The sequence below is a fragment of the Mustela nivalis genome (assembly GCF_964662115.1).
Source record: "Mustela nivalis genome assembly, chromosome: 7".
NCBI lineage: Eukaryota > Metazoa > Chordata > Mammalia > Carnivora > Mustelidae > Mustela > Mustela nivalis.
The window spans coordinates 68412731-68427151 of NC_139026.1; the positions used below are offsets into that span (position 1 = coordinate 68412731).

Below are 14421 nucleotides of genomic sequence, written 5' to 3' on the forward strand. Positions count from 1 at the left end.
GAGGGAGAAGCAGACTCCCCGCATAGCTAGGAGCCCAATGCGGGACTCCACCCGGGGACTCGGGATCATGACTTGAGCCGAAGGCAGTGGCTTAACCAGCTGAGCCACCCAGGTGCCTAAGAGAAATTTTTTTTGAAGAGTAAGTCTGATCAATCTGATCAAGGCATGTCTGTCTGTCCCTTTATCACTCACAATAAAATTGGGTCCTCACAAGGGTGATTTGCTTGTTTCATTTGCTGGGTACTTCAATTTCAACTCCTATCACTCTCTCCCGGGCTCCCTGGACTCCATTCACACCAGCCGCCTCTGCTTTGCTTTACACACATTGACTCTGCTCCCATTTCAGGCTCTGCCTTTGCAGTACTCTAAGCCTAGAACATTCTTTCCCAGATCTCTCTGTACTAATGCTCTCCCTTTTCATTCAGATCTCTGGTCAATTATCCCTTCTCAGAGGTCTTCCTTAACCTAAATCCCATATATAGTAGTACCCCCTTCACTCACTATCCCTTTATCCGTGCTTTCACATAACACTAGATATATTTTTAAGATGCATTTTATATAATCATATATTTGTCAATTGTCAGTCTTCCATCATTAAAAGAGAAATCGCCAAGAGTAGGGACTTTGTTCTTACTACTGGATTGGAAGGGTGTAGGACAACACCTGACATAAACCTAGGCATTTACCAATCATGTGAATGAATCTTTCATTTACATTCCTAAGCACTTTTTGCTTCACTTAGTTTTCCTCTCTTTTACTACTCTTACAATTCCACCCAGGCTTTTAAGCAAAAATGCTTTTTATAAGTGGATACATGTTAATCATCATTACGAGGGATTGCTATAGGGGTCACTGTTTATTTATTTTAAATGTTTTATTTGACAGGGCGGGTGAGAGAGCACAAGCAGACAGAGTAGTAGAGGGAGAGGCAGAAGCGGGGAGCCTGATGTGGGTCTCAATTCCAGGACCCTGAGATCATGACCTGAGTTGATGGCAGATGCTTAATCATCTGAGCCACCCAGGCACCTCAGGGGTCACTGTGTTTAACGCCTAGGGAAAGTGGACACTTCAAGCAAGTCCCAAAGTGAATCCTACCAAGAGTCTCTGTGCGCAGAAAAAGCAGCTGGGGAGGAGATGGGATCAAGGGCAGAGCTCATAGGAAGAGAGGGAATGAGGTTTTGTTTAGGGGTCCTGAATCGGACTGGTGCTGTCAGTGTAATTAATCCCATTCTGTAGTCTCACGGACCAGCTTATCCCCCACCCTGCCACCTCCCACCCAAGCAGTAAAAATACATTTTACACTTTACAGTTCTAGACTTATTAAACAATTAAAGACTTTTTCTTAGCAAATCAAACTTCAAGGCTGACTTTATTTTCTCCTCTTATTTTTATTATTGAATAAATTAATTTTCCCTGCAATATGAGCAGGGTTTTTTCCCCCCCTGTTGTCATGACATTATATGCTTTGATCCAGGTGATTATTTTCTTGCAATGGAGGGTGGGTAGAGAAAAAAAAAAAAATCCCATGCTGGGATGATGCATGTGGATGAGCTCGCTGAAATACTTTTTCCTTTTTGCCTTACAGTCTCTTTGCCCACGTCCAGTTCAGAGGATGCTAATATAAACCTTGCCCACCTCTCTCAGCCCATCTTTCTTACTCAGACAGTTCCCCAGCAGCTTTCTGATGGGCACACACTCTTCCGTTTCCAGGACAAACTGTGCCACGGCCTTCCGTCCTGGCAACTGGCCCCGCACGATCTCACTTTTGACACTGTCCAGGACTACTCCTCTGATGTCTTTGGGCTTACCTGGCACTCCAAAGATGATAAACAGGCCCAGTCAGTCATCTCCTATCAAGTGACAGAATTCTTCAAGCTTATCAAATCGACTTCTCTTCCTGGAAGACCCCCCTGCCCTGGATTCTGGAGGGGACATGTCACAGGGCTGAGATGCCACAGGAGGGAGGGAAGACATCTGCAGAGTTTGCACTGCCAGCTGAAGCCTGATCTGTTTGTCGGCTCCCCAGAAAGTCCAAATCCAGTCTGCCCCGAACAGTACAGCTTGGTGCTTGGTCATCTTGGTGGTGGTGAGCCATTCATCCACTCCCTTGTCTTGGCAGAAAGTGATGAAGTGGATTAAGAAGATCTCATTCAGAGTGTTGGAAGCTGGGCACAGATTGCTCAGAGGATCTTCGAATCCAAGATACTCCCTCACTTTCCGAGCTGCATGGACTATAGCCTCGCTGACAACCTCACAGATGCTGGAATCCTCTTTGCTGTCCTTCGGAGGCAACTGTTGCGATGAGTTTTGCCCCATATTTCCTCTTCACCTGATCAATACTGCTTCCGGAGATCGAACGTATGAAGCTCATGCAGAATGACTTCTTCGGAGAAGTTTTACGGTGTTTTACAGTGAAGTCATGTCTGGTAATGCAGTCCCAGTTTTCTGACTCAGCATTGACGTGGCGTAGCTGAGCACATAGACACACAGCTAAACAAACATGCCCGGTCTCTCTGTTTGCCAAGGAGGTGTGTTGTATTCACACATTCCTGCTGGTTTATTAAGTTAGAGATGATTAACTCTCACCAAAACATCTGTTCTTCTCTAGCGATGTTCACTCCACTTCTAATATTGGGCAATCTCTTCCAAGATAGGTTTCCGCTTTTCAAATTTTACTTAAAGACAGTATTTAGTTCTTTAAAGGAATATACATCTCCTTCTCAAACAAACTTCTTCAACTTTGATGGCGAGTCATTTCCCTTTGCTTTTCTAATAACCCCTCTGCTAGGATTCCTTATGCCCCACCCAGTCCAGCTGCCTATTTCCTTTTGTACAGAAATTCCTCAGAGCCCTCAAATTTCTACCTGTCGATATATGCTATAACCCTCCCCCATGAAATTTATGGGAGTTTGCAAATGATAAAGCATCTGTGTCACTGTTCTAATAGGTCAGAAATAAAGCCTACTGTGTATTCTGCACAAAGGAAAATAAAGTCACAGAGCATAAAAACAGGAGACAATTATCAACTGACTTTATTTCTTTTCATATGTTAAAACCAGCAGTGCACAATGTTTTGTAAATAAAATATATCTCATCAAAAAAATATTTAACTTTATCACATATCATCAGTTATGTTACACTGCCCTGAATAAAGAATATTTGGCATCTCTAACAGTCTTCTGGCATATTTTTTTTAACCAGGTTTGAATAAGAAATTGTTTTTCAAATGGTGACATATGTTCACATTAAAAAAAATACTAGTATGTAAGAGTCCAATACAGTTACCAGACAATGAATAGTAGAGAGTAAAGGATTATTATTAGCATCAGATCATTTTAGTCACGAATAAACAGTAATTTGGTATTATAGGCCCTTGCTGAAAAGCTTGGTAACCTGCTAAGAACTTGCAAGATCACACCACTGATATTCAAATAGAATTTATAAGCAAATCCATGGGCACATACTGAACTGCCTCTCCCCACACCAATTTGTGACGTGTCTTTACCATGTTGGCTATCGTGGGAAGTGTAGTAGTGAATAAAAAATAGGTTATTTTTTCGACTACCCCTAAAAATAATGATAAACACAGTAAGTTTTTGCCACCGCTATTTCCTTTAGAAATAAATGTCATCTGGGCCCTGTGCTAAAAACATGAATTACGTTTTCTCATCAATATATAGCCATTCTAAAACTCCTTGTGCAGCCTCAGCGTTACTGAACTCTGAGACGAAATGTTCAGATGCATATTCAGCTTAACAAAATCCCATCCATTGATAGCCTGAGAAATATACAATTAATAACAGTAGGTAGATGGTTAGTATTTTGATGTCATGAGATACTCAGCAAGAAGGAAAATAAGCAGCTTAATACTGTGAAGGTTTTTGTTTGGGTCTGATTTCTTCAGAAATTTCTACAAATTTGGGGGGGAACTTCTGAATTCATTTGAGTTAATAGTATTCAAATGTCCCTGGTGTTCTTCCTTTTGAGGCTAAAGGATCCAAGATGAAGGCTGAAACTTTCAACTCTTCAACAATTAACTGGGTGATGTGTCATCAGAGAAGGGGCATTTCATATACCCTAATTTAGTTGGGATGATCAATATTAACTCATTTTTAATATCATTAAAATTCAGCTTGGAGAAGGAGAGATCATCCCAACCTTTCGAGGACCACTTGGTATATGACTGTTTGGAGCACTGCATTTGCTTTTCATCATCTCCTGTATGTCACAAAATAAAAGTTCTATTTTCTATGTACTAAATATATACACGTATTTAGAAAAATATATAAAATAGGACAAGAGGTGGCAAGTGGAAGTGGCCGCTGGCATTTAGCAGGCACGTGGAACACTTGAGGAAATTCCACATACGGATTTTGAAAGCATGTGATGTCCTATGCTGACAGCTACAGTGTTGTCACACTGACGTGACGAGATCATCCACGCACTGCTTCCTGACCCCCAAATCCTGGGTACTGTTGAATGGGAACGTGAAACGCTACAGTAAAACACTCATATTAAATGCAACACTTTAAATATATCACAGATTTTTACATTAAATAGAGGACAGACCACTACACTCTCATTCACCAGTGTCTCATTTTTCATGGCGTCTTCGGAATAGGCACACGCTGTCCCCCGCAACCCAGGCCTCCGTGTCCATTTCCGAGAAGGTGGAATGATCAATTGTATATAATCTGTTGTTTGTTCTAGATTCTTTGAGTTGTTTGAAAAATCAGGTGGAGGAAAGCCAAGGGGCTCCTCATGCTCGTCCAAGTGCTCAGATTAAACATTGGAGTCCTCGTCAGTGATGCTGGCACTGGGGAAACGGGCGGCAAAATCCCGAAACATGTCGTCCTCCTTTAACTTGCGCTGGAAAACAAGGGGATGGGGTCATGAAACAGGAAGCAGGAAACGACAGGAAACGACACACGCTCCGTTAAAACATGCAGTCCTTTGGGGTTATTTTAAATATCTTTTTAGAATAACATTTTTATTTTAAACTTCTTCTCATTTTTAAAGATTTTATTTTTAAGTAATCTCTACCCCCAACGTAGGGCTCGAATTCACAACCCCATCAAGAATCGCACGCTCCACCAACGGAGCCAGCCAGGTGCCCCTGTAGAATAACATTTTAACTTCGTTTTACAGACTTACCGTTAGATTGTTGATGCCTTCGGTGAACACCCGTATCTGTCTCACTGTGTCTTCTGAATCCTCCATCTGTAAAGAACACACCCATCATGTGACCTACTCGGTTGCATCATTTCAAAGAAAGGACAGCAAAATGAGAAGTCGAAGAAGAAATAATGCAAGTGATATGAAATGGGCTGGGAGCAACAGAACACTTCTGGGGATACCTCCTTTCGTTACAGCAACCAGAGGCTAAGAATGAGCCAAAATGTCCCTTTACTGGCACCTCTAGCCTAATGCTCTGATATTGACAATGACATCAAAGGATTGGTGACTAGGGGGCAATACTCAAATCCAGGACTTTGCATTGAAAAAGACTACATGAGCTGTGTATTTCCACTTGACTTAATACACAGATTTCCATAACCCAGAGACAGTATAACATCAGTGAGCAGCCCAGCCTGGCAGCTTGAAGGTCTTCAAGCTGCTCTTCTATCTCAGGTGAGTTACTCAGCCTCTCCGTGCCTCGGTTTCCTTCCCCCTACACTGAGGATGACAAGGCTCTGTCAGTGAAAGCTGACATACGTTAACTGCTGAGGATAGTGCCTGGGACATAGCAAGCAACTGGGAAGCTATTGACTATTATTTTCTTATTATATTTTCAGATATTAGAGAAAAAACTGATTAGTAGACACAGTGCATCAAGTTTCCATTTAGTGTTTCATGGCTGGAGGAACTTGAAAGAAAACAGGCATGTCCTATTGCCTTTACCTGCTCCAACCAGTCCAAATCATCTTCGTCATACAGACGCGTGTCCAATCCAGGTTTAAATCCCTTCTTAGAGGTACTTCCTGATGGATGTCCCAGTTCCATAGGACAAATATATTTTTCCCTATCTTCCTGTCTCTTCCTTCTCAGTTTCCAAAAATTGCCGAAGGTAAGTTTCCTTGGCTTTAAAAGAAAAGCAAACATCCAGGGATTTAATAAAACTCATATGGCAGAGAATTGAGAATATGCATGATTCAAATATTCACTCCATTTACAGAGAAAAGCAATTGGATGATTAAATTGGTGTGACAAAAATAAAAGCACCCTGTGTGTGTATGATTGATGTGCCCAAATATAATAAATGATCCAGATTATGAATCTCAGAAGATTAAGCTTGTTCTACTTATTCACCCCAATTAGCTGCGCAGTCACGGTGATACGCAAAAAAATGCCAAGAGCCTTAGTTTTTGATTAAACAGGACTTAATGCAATGATATTTCTCAGGGATGAATCCAGTTTTGCAAGGTTTTCCCATCTCAGATCAGGAAAAGAGAATGGTCCTAACTGTGTTTTCTTTTTTTTTTTTTTAAAGATTTTATTTATTTATTTGACAGAGAGAAATCACAAGTAGATGGAGAGGCAGGAGAGAGGGAAGCAGGCTCTCCGCTGAGCAGAGCGCCCGATGCGGGACTCGATCCCAGGACTCTGAGATCATGACCTGAGCTGAAGGCAGCGGCTTAACCCACTGAGCCACCCAGGCGCCCCTAACTGTGTTTTCTTTTCAGGGGAAGCTATGATTATCCTGTATGCCGGCTATGCTTCCATAACAGAACTGAGGTTGCTAAAGGAATCCTCGCTTGTTTGGAGAGAGAATTTCTAATGATACTTGGAAGAGAAACTCCATCTGAGTCACTGCATAGTCCCTGAGACTATCAGTTCAGCAGACGGTGATCAGGCTGATGGTGAGAATTTAAATAGAACAGAGTCTTTGAGAAGTTTCAAATCTGGCAGATCTCTTAAGAGAGAAAGGGAGCTAATGAGAAAGTGTCAGGCAGGTAGAGGAGGTAAAAGAGAGAGAGAGAGAGAAATATCTATATTTCTATATATAAAGAAATTAGTACAAATTTGCAGAAGAGCTGATAAACTCTATCTCCACATTAAGTTGGTTGAGATAACAGACTCATAAGAGTTCACAGAGAAATGATTAAAAAGAAGAAAATGTAATCTGAATTTGGTATGACCCATGAATCTGGGTATACCCAGAAACAGCCATTCTCTGTTGGTCTACCTTGAGTCATTTCTTAAGTATCTTTTTCTAACTTGCAAGATTGGTTCATTGCAAGCCAGACAAGTTGAATCTGTGTGAGAAATCTTCCTCTTCTGCTGGATTTATCCATAGAACAACTGCAATCAATGTTTGAGCCCAAGTCATGGACTCTGCATTGGCAATACATTGACTGCATCCCAACGTCATCCTCTTCATCACTGTTAACTCTAATAGAATAAATGTGAGCAAAGGTTCCCCCAGAAAGACACTTGCAAAAATGCATTTTCTTAATTACTCTTAAAGATGCACAGACCATTAACCCATCCACAAGACTCAGGAAACTCCAGAAAATGGGACAGTCAGGTCAAAACCAAGCCCCAGCTTTAGTTTTTGCTTTAACCAGTTATTAGAAGACAGAAGCCTAAACCAACCTTCACTTTGGCCTTGGCTGTCAGGAGTACATAATCTGGTAACTCCATGGCATCACGCTTTTGGTGCTGGGCCTCGGCCCCGATCAGAAGGTTGAAATGAGTAGCCAAATGTCTTCGCAAGAGGGTCTTACTTGGTGGGATGTTCAATAGCTGAGCCATTGTTTCTACATTAAAACGAGGTTCTAGAACCTATAAAAAAAAAAAGTCATTTAAGGCACTGTGTATCATGCATGTCTGCCCTGCGCTTTGTAATTGGCAAAGTTCCTTCATTTAGTCATCACCAATGATCCCGCAAAAGCCCAGAGAGACCGAGCATGGACTTTGATTTTCAAGCTATAGATCTTTATTTTGCCTAAGCCAGTGAGAAGTAGAGCCGTTCCCAACATCCATGCATTCCAAAGTTAGGGCTTGTAGCTCCCCAAAGTGGAGCCTTTGGAAGGCGACTCCTTATATCACTGTGCAGAAATAGAATCTGGATGTGGCAGGTGTTTCACGCCTTTGGTGCTGCGCCTCACATGAGAACCGGTGGCCAGATGGTCACATAAGATAAGAGACAATGGATTGAAATCTGATCTAACCCTACATGATACAAATACATGATGGGGAAAAATACTCGGAAAGTAAAGACTCCCTAGAAATGGTTACAGGAGGGCTCAGTTTGATGGTGCTAGGATTATGACAAGCAAACTGATAATGTCCTAACTCATTTGACTGATGGAAACAAAATGAGAAGTCAGTTTTTCAATTAAAAGAGAGTTTTACCATGAGCCCACCATGGACACCACTGCCTCTGAGATTGGGGGCATATTCTGCCAAGTCCACGGAGCGCAGCCACTCCATCACCCGGTGATTGGTCCACTGCTGAACTTCGGACGGGGTGACGCTGTTCTGTGAGAACAAACAACCACCAGGAGCTTCAGTCATGAGAGACTGTGGGCTCTGAGAAACACACAGAGGGTTTTGGAGGGGAGGGGGGTAGGGGGTTGGGTGAGCCTGGTGGTGGGTATTAAGGAGGGCACGTATTGCATGGAACACTGGGTGTGGTGCATAAACAATGAAATCTGGAACATTTTATTTTTTATGAAAAAAGTAAAACAAAATAAAAGGAGCGTTAGTCCATTGACTGTGGGATCCCAAACACTCAAACTGCACCTTCTACAAAGTCTGCCTTCTAGAGCACAATTCCCTCGACATCCCACTAAGTATTTACAGAAAAGGTGAAAAGGGGTCTGCTAATCTCAGTTTTGTTTTGAGGCATCCGTGCCAGTGTTCCAAGCTTTTTTCACAAACTCATGAAGCAGTGCTTTAGGAAAACAAGTCTCTAGAGTGATATTTAACTCTGTGGCTTAAGGAGGCAAGAAAATAAGAGACACCTGAGAAAAGGAGGGAGGGAAATTAAAACACAATCTTTGTGGTTACACAGGTAGAGCCATCACAATGGGGGGGATATAGGAAAATAAAGCCCGAGAAGGTAATGAGGCTGGACTTGAGGCTCTGAGGATGGTAGAAGCCTTCCCTGCCGGCCCATGAAGACTCGTGTGTCTGTTTTGCCCGCACAGCTGTCCCGTGCATGGAGAGCGCATGCAGCGGGAATCTCAACCTCAGGTGCTACCTCGTCAGACGGCCGCCTCCGCAGACAGTTCGGTTCAAAGTTATTGATCCTCAGGACCTGGATAGCCCTTTTGATACTGAGATGATGTAGCACACTCACGACCTTCAAAGACAGTAAGTCATCCTGAAAAAAAAAACAAAACAACAACAACAAAAAGAGGAGTTCACTGAGCTGGCCTAGAGCAGGAGGACCTTCTCAGGGAAATTTCAGAAAACAAGTAAAACTAGGAAACCCCTCTACCAACAGGCCTCGAGCGCTTGTATTTTCAAACCCTTTATTTGGTAACAGAACACTTTGTTTCCTGTTCCCAACAAAATCCTCTCCAGGACCCCAAATTAAAAACAACCACCAAAAAATTAGTGTTGTATCAACAGAAGCCAAGTTTCACCTGTTTCTCTTCCGGACACTTTGAAACAGGATCGTGAGACCCCACAGCTCTGTAGAGCACAGTTGGAAAGGAATTGGCTGGGTTACACTTTGATTTGGTGTGATAAAGCAAAGAGTTAAGAGCCCATGATGTTCAGTGAGGACAGCAGAACTAGGTTTGCTGAACTAAGGCACATCACCATTTGGGAGAAAATCAGAAAAGTATCTCTGTTATAGTATTCCCCAAGCCTCAAGGAATCTCTAGTTCTTGATTATTATGCTCTATCCAGCAGAGTCTGTGATCGATGAGAAGGTTTTGGTGAGAGATAAAGAGAAAGGAGACATGAAGAAGTTATTAGTAGCAACATGTATCACCATCAGTTCCTTCCAGGTGTAACTTTCCTGTCTGTGGTTATTGGGAACATTTCAAACATACCAAACACACCAAAACAAATTATTTCAGAAGGTGATGTGGAGGGCAGTGTCAAGATAAGCACCAGTCTATTTCCAAACACACCAAGAAAATAAAACAAGAAAAATATCCATTTTAGACACACCTTACTGATAAACACATTTGTTGGTGGTGGTGGGGGGTGATAATCTATTATAGAAATAGTTTTTAAATAAAAATATTGGACAATCAGCTTAAATTCTTAAAGCTACTCAGCAAAATTATTTCCTGAATTTTTTTTGGATCAATTTCTTTAAGGCACTTCCTTATGGTAAGTTAGAAGGCATTCAACACATTTTAATCTAAGATTGAGACACCCATTCAAAACATTTCCACGTGGGTCAGTTTCAACTAATTCAAGTTTTTCAGATTTAAAAAAATCTAAATACGTGATTACAATGTAAATACAATGCAAATTATTTTAGCTTGAGACATTTTTTTTAGAGGGCTGTTTTAAATCAAAACAGATACTATTTTTAGATTTTTTAACAAATCTTTTGTTTTTTTAAAGATTTTTATTTATTTATTTGACAGAGCAAGATCACAAGTAGGCAGAGAGGCAGGCAGAGAGAGAGAGAGGAGGAAGCAGGCTCCCTGCTAAGCAGAGCCCGACGCCGGACTCAATCCCAGGACCCTGAGATCATGACCTGAGCCGAAGGCAGGGGTTTAGCCCACTGAGCCACCCAGGTGCCACCGCCTTCTTCTTCTTTTTTTTTTTTAATTTGACAGAGAGAGAGAGATCATAAGTGGGAGAGAGGCAGGCATAGAGAGAGAGGGAGAGGCAGGCTCCCTGCTAAACAGAGAGCCTGATGCAGGGCTCGATCCCAGGACCCTGAGATCATGACCTGAGCCGAAGGCAGGGGCTTAACCCACTGAGCCACCCAGGTGCCCCTAAAAAAATCTTTTAGGTAATTTTAATTTACCAAAGAGTTGCCAAAGAAGAGATAATAGTTCCATATATCCTTCACTCAGCTTTCCCTAATGGTTAACACCTTCTATAACCATAATGTAGTCATCAAAACTGAGGAATTAACATAAACAAAAAAATGGTAATTAAAACTACAGACTTTACTCAGATTTCACCAGCTATTCCACTAGGTCCTTTCTCTATTCCAGGATCCAGCCCAGGATATCATGTTCAAATAGGTATTTTTGTGACTCAGAACTTTTGAGGTCTAATTGTCTAAGATGATTTACTCTTTTATAGTCACAAAATTTATGTGCACTTTTCTTGTGGTTTTAAGCCTGAATCTACTCATGTTCGTGCAGAAGCATACCTACCTAGACAAGCAGGCAAGTATTTACTGAATTTGTTGCAGGCTGAGCTATTAAGAGGAGGCATCTGGAAACATCTTGGGTTCAAACACCCTGTGACTTCTGACTACTTTCTGGCTGTGGAAACTTGGTTGAGCTACCCCATTTCTCAAGTTTCTCATTCCCTCACCTAAACACTGGGGGATAACAAGAATGTCACCTCAAGGCTTGCTGAAACTGGAGTATTCATAGGAGTACGGAGCTTGGAAGAGTGTCTGGCACACAGTATACATGCAATGTGCCACGCGCTCGTGTTATTACAAGCAGGTGCCCACCAAGGTACGGACTTTGGTTCAATGACAGAGAAGAAAATGAATCCCATGAAAGGAACCCCACAATTCTGACATTGAAAAATAAGCTGTTTGAAATTTTCAACAACTTTTTTTAAAAAAAAGATTTATTTATTTGACAGACAGAGATCACAAGTAGGCAGGGAGGCAGGCAGAGAGAGAGAGGAGGAAGCAGGCTCCCTGCTAAGCAGAGAGCCCGATGCGGGGCTCAATCCCAGGACCCTGAGATCATGGTCTGAGCTGAAGGCGGAGGCTTAACGCACTGAGCCACCCAGATGCCCCAAATTTTCAACAAACTTAAAGAAGATACTTCTTGGGGTTGGTTCCAGAGCGTAGCTCACAAAAGGCCTTTTAAAGAAAAGAATCTAAAGCAGCAGTGCACTAACAGGACTGCGGAATCTAGAACAAGTTCTCCTGGAAACCGTCTCTTCCACTGTTGTAAAGTCCTTCTACCTCTTAGATGGAAGGATAAAAATACGGAACAGTAATGCAGGAATCAGAGAGTCCACCTCAGCCTACTTCTTGCCTCTGCGATTACTCCCCTAGTGGAACGGGGCTAAAGAGAGAAAGGAGGCAGGTTTTGGGTAACATTCTCCAAAGCAGAAGGGAGGAGAGGAGACGGGTCTCTAGATGTCAGGTCAAAAGGGTGGTCTCTTCTGAGCAGTCACTGCATATAGGAATGTGTAACTCAGAAACCCCCAGGGCTTCGACACTCTACACTCTATTTTTTAAACATCGTTAGGAGAGGGGCGCCTTGGTGGCTCAGGCAGTTAAGTGGCTGCCTTCGGCTCCGGTCATGATCCCAGAGTCCCGGGACCAAACCTCACATCAGGCTCCCTTCTTAGTGAAAGTCTCCTCCTCTCTCTGACCCTCTCCGGGCTCGTGCTCTATCTCCCTCTCTCCTTCAAATAAATGAATAAAATCTAAAATAAAATAAAACAAAGCATCTTCATAACATATAATTCACATATACAATTATGCGAAAATTTACCCCTTCAAAGCGTGCACTTCAGGGTCTACATTGTCGAATATACATAAAACCATCTTCCTGGAGAGCTGAGTTTAGATTAGCCTTCATACAGCTTAAATCCAAGTTTTAAATTTCCCACGATACTGCAATCACCAAATCCTCTGACTTCAACTTAACAGAAACTCTTCTGGCTCTTCTCAAGTTAAGGCAACACCCTGAAACTCTGGTGGAATCATTGTGAAAACAATGTATTTTGCTCACTATTTCTGTGTCTTTCCAGAGAAAAGCAATTTGACACTCCCCTTCCCCAACTCCCAGGAGCCAATCACTTACAAGAGTCATGTAATGGAGCATTCGACCATCTACCCGTCCTTCGTCAAACTGGGTCTTGTACTGGGGGAGACCAATGTCATCCAACCACCCTACAGGAGAGAAATCGGTGTTGTTAGTAAGCCACGCAACACCTGTACTTGTGATTCAAAAGAAAAAGCAGCTTCATTCATTTATTCATTCATTCAGTCAGTCACTCATTTACTCATTCATGAATGAGTGAATTTAAAATCTCTTACTAGTAACCCAGTTGAAATCCAGCTTTCCATGGTTGGTTTCTTCTTCAGACCCCACGGCTTGCAGTGCCAGCTGGAGCTTCTTTCGATGAAGTGAACGCTTAATCCCAAGTTCCTGAAATAATAAGCAGAAACACTGGTTTGACCATTCTGTCACTATGGGCTAGATGCCACTGGCAAAAGATGCCAGCTCCCCCCAAACGAAGCCAGTGTTAAAGACCCGACAATCCTGTTCAGTCAGCATGCCAAGTCAAGTTGGTGAAATGTTGCTGAACAAAAGGCCCCTAGAAAGCCAAGACCACAGCAACTAGTTTAGTGGGATGTTCCATTCCCTAGTAGGCTCCTTCCTCAGCAAGACTGGAATTCTATTCTTTCTGTACAAAAGGTTAAACAATTAGGAAATATGTTAAATAATTTGACGTAAGATGTAGGGCTCTTTCCTTTTCCTTTTGGCAAAGTAAAGTTGAATTGCATACATTACACTGAGAAGTTGGGCCAATGCTAAAGCCTCACAAAGATTCTGAGAAATATGAGCTTAAGGTTTATTATTATGTCTATGCAATTATTTCTCATTAAAATAGCCAGTGGCTTACATGTTTCATAAGGAATCATTAAGATCAGGTCCTTCTTGTTAAATCCATGCGATTAAATTAAAAAAAAAAAAGTGTGAAGCAGAAAACACAGTTTTTCAAGAGTACTGACTGGCTCCCCCCACTCCCCTTTCTGGAGTATAAAACAATTCTACAATCATATTCTCTTTCTCAGTAGCCATTGTCTAAACAAAACAGAGAAGCAGTCACCTTCTCCAGATCTTGATGAGAAGCCTGCAGAAGTGTTTGGCCAGATGCAATCCAGTGCTTGCCTGAATTCACGTAGGACCCCAAGCCCTGCTCCACAAGCCAATCGCAAACCTGCTCCTTGGTCCATTTGGCAAATGGCATATCCAAGTCGCTATAAGAAAACGAACAACTGTGTGAAGAACAATTCCAAGCCAGCCCGGTGGCTTCTCAAGGTTGACCAACTTATACTGAATGAATGTAGAAATTCCCTAGTAATACCCTATTTGACCATGAAAAGCTTACTTTTCAGTCCATGTTTAGGGGAGGTGGTACTGGCATTGAAAGTTACCTCAAAAGGACCACAGCTTTCATTTTCAAATGAAACCACAAAAGATTCAATATGATTGAGCAAGAAACAGATTTGTGGAAGAAAAACAAGTTGAACCAACAAGTCAAGTCACTGTACTAGTTTCAGTC

At 42.1% G+C, this 14421-nt stretch overlaps 1 protein-coding gene and 1 pseudogene across 2 annotated transcripts in view; both read right to left on the reverse strand.

The window, feature by feature from the left end:
- Positions 1–1550: 1550 nt before the first annotated feature.
- On the reverse strand, positions 1551–2317 carry LOC309870567 (rab15 effector protein pseudogene; annotated as a pseudogene). The gene has a single exon. The product of its transcript is annotated as a rab15 effector protein pseudogene (transcript).
- Positions 2318–3010: 693 nt separating this feature from the next.
- Positions 3011–14421, reverse strand: part of LOC309868537 (liprin-beta-1-like) — a 50881-nt gene continuing 39470 nt past the window's right edge. The window contains exons 15-23 of the mRNA XM_082738457.1: positions 13966–14116; positions 13169–13280; positions 12933–13021; positions 9209–9331; positions 8359–8484; positions 7597–7785; positions 5902–6081; positions 5155–5220; positions 3011–4869 (exon numbers count right to left, since the gene is read on the reverse strand). Coding sequence (XP_082594583.1) covers positions 4783–4869; positions 5155–5220; positions 5902–6081; positions 7597–7785; positions 8359–8484; positions 9209–9331; positions 12933–13021; positions 13169–13280; positions 13966–14116 — 1123 coding nt within the window. The 3' untranslated portion in view covers positions 3011–4782. The remainder of the gene's footprint in view (positions 4870–5154; positions 5221–5901; positions 6082–7596; positions 7786–8358; positions 8485–9208; positions 9332–12932; positions 13022–13168; positions 13281–13965; positions 14117–14421) is intronic.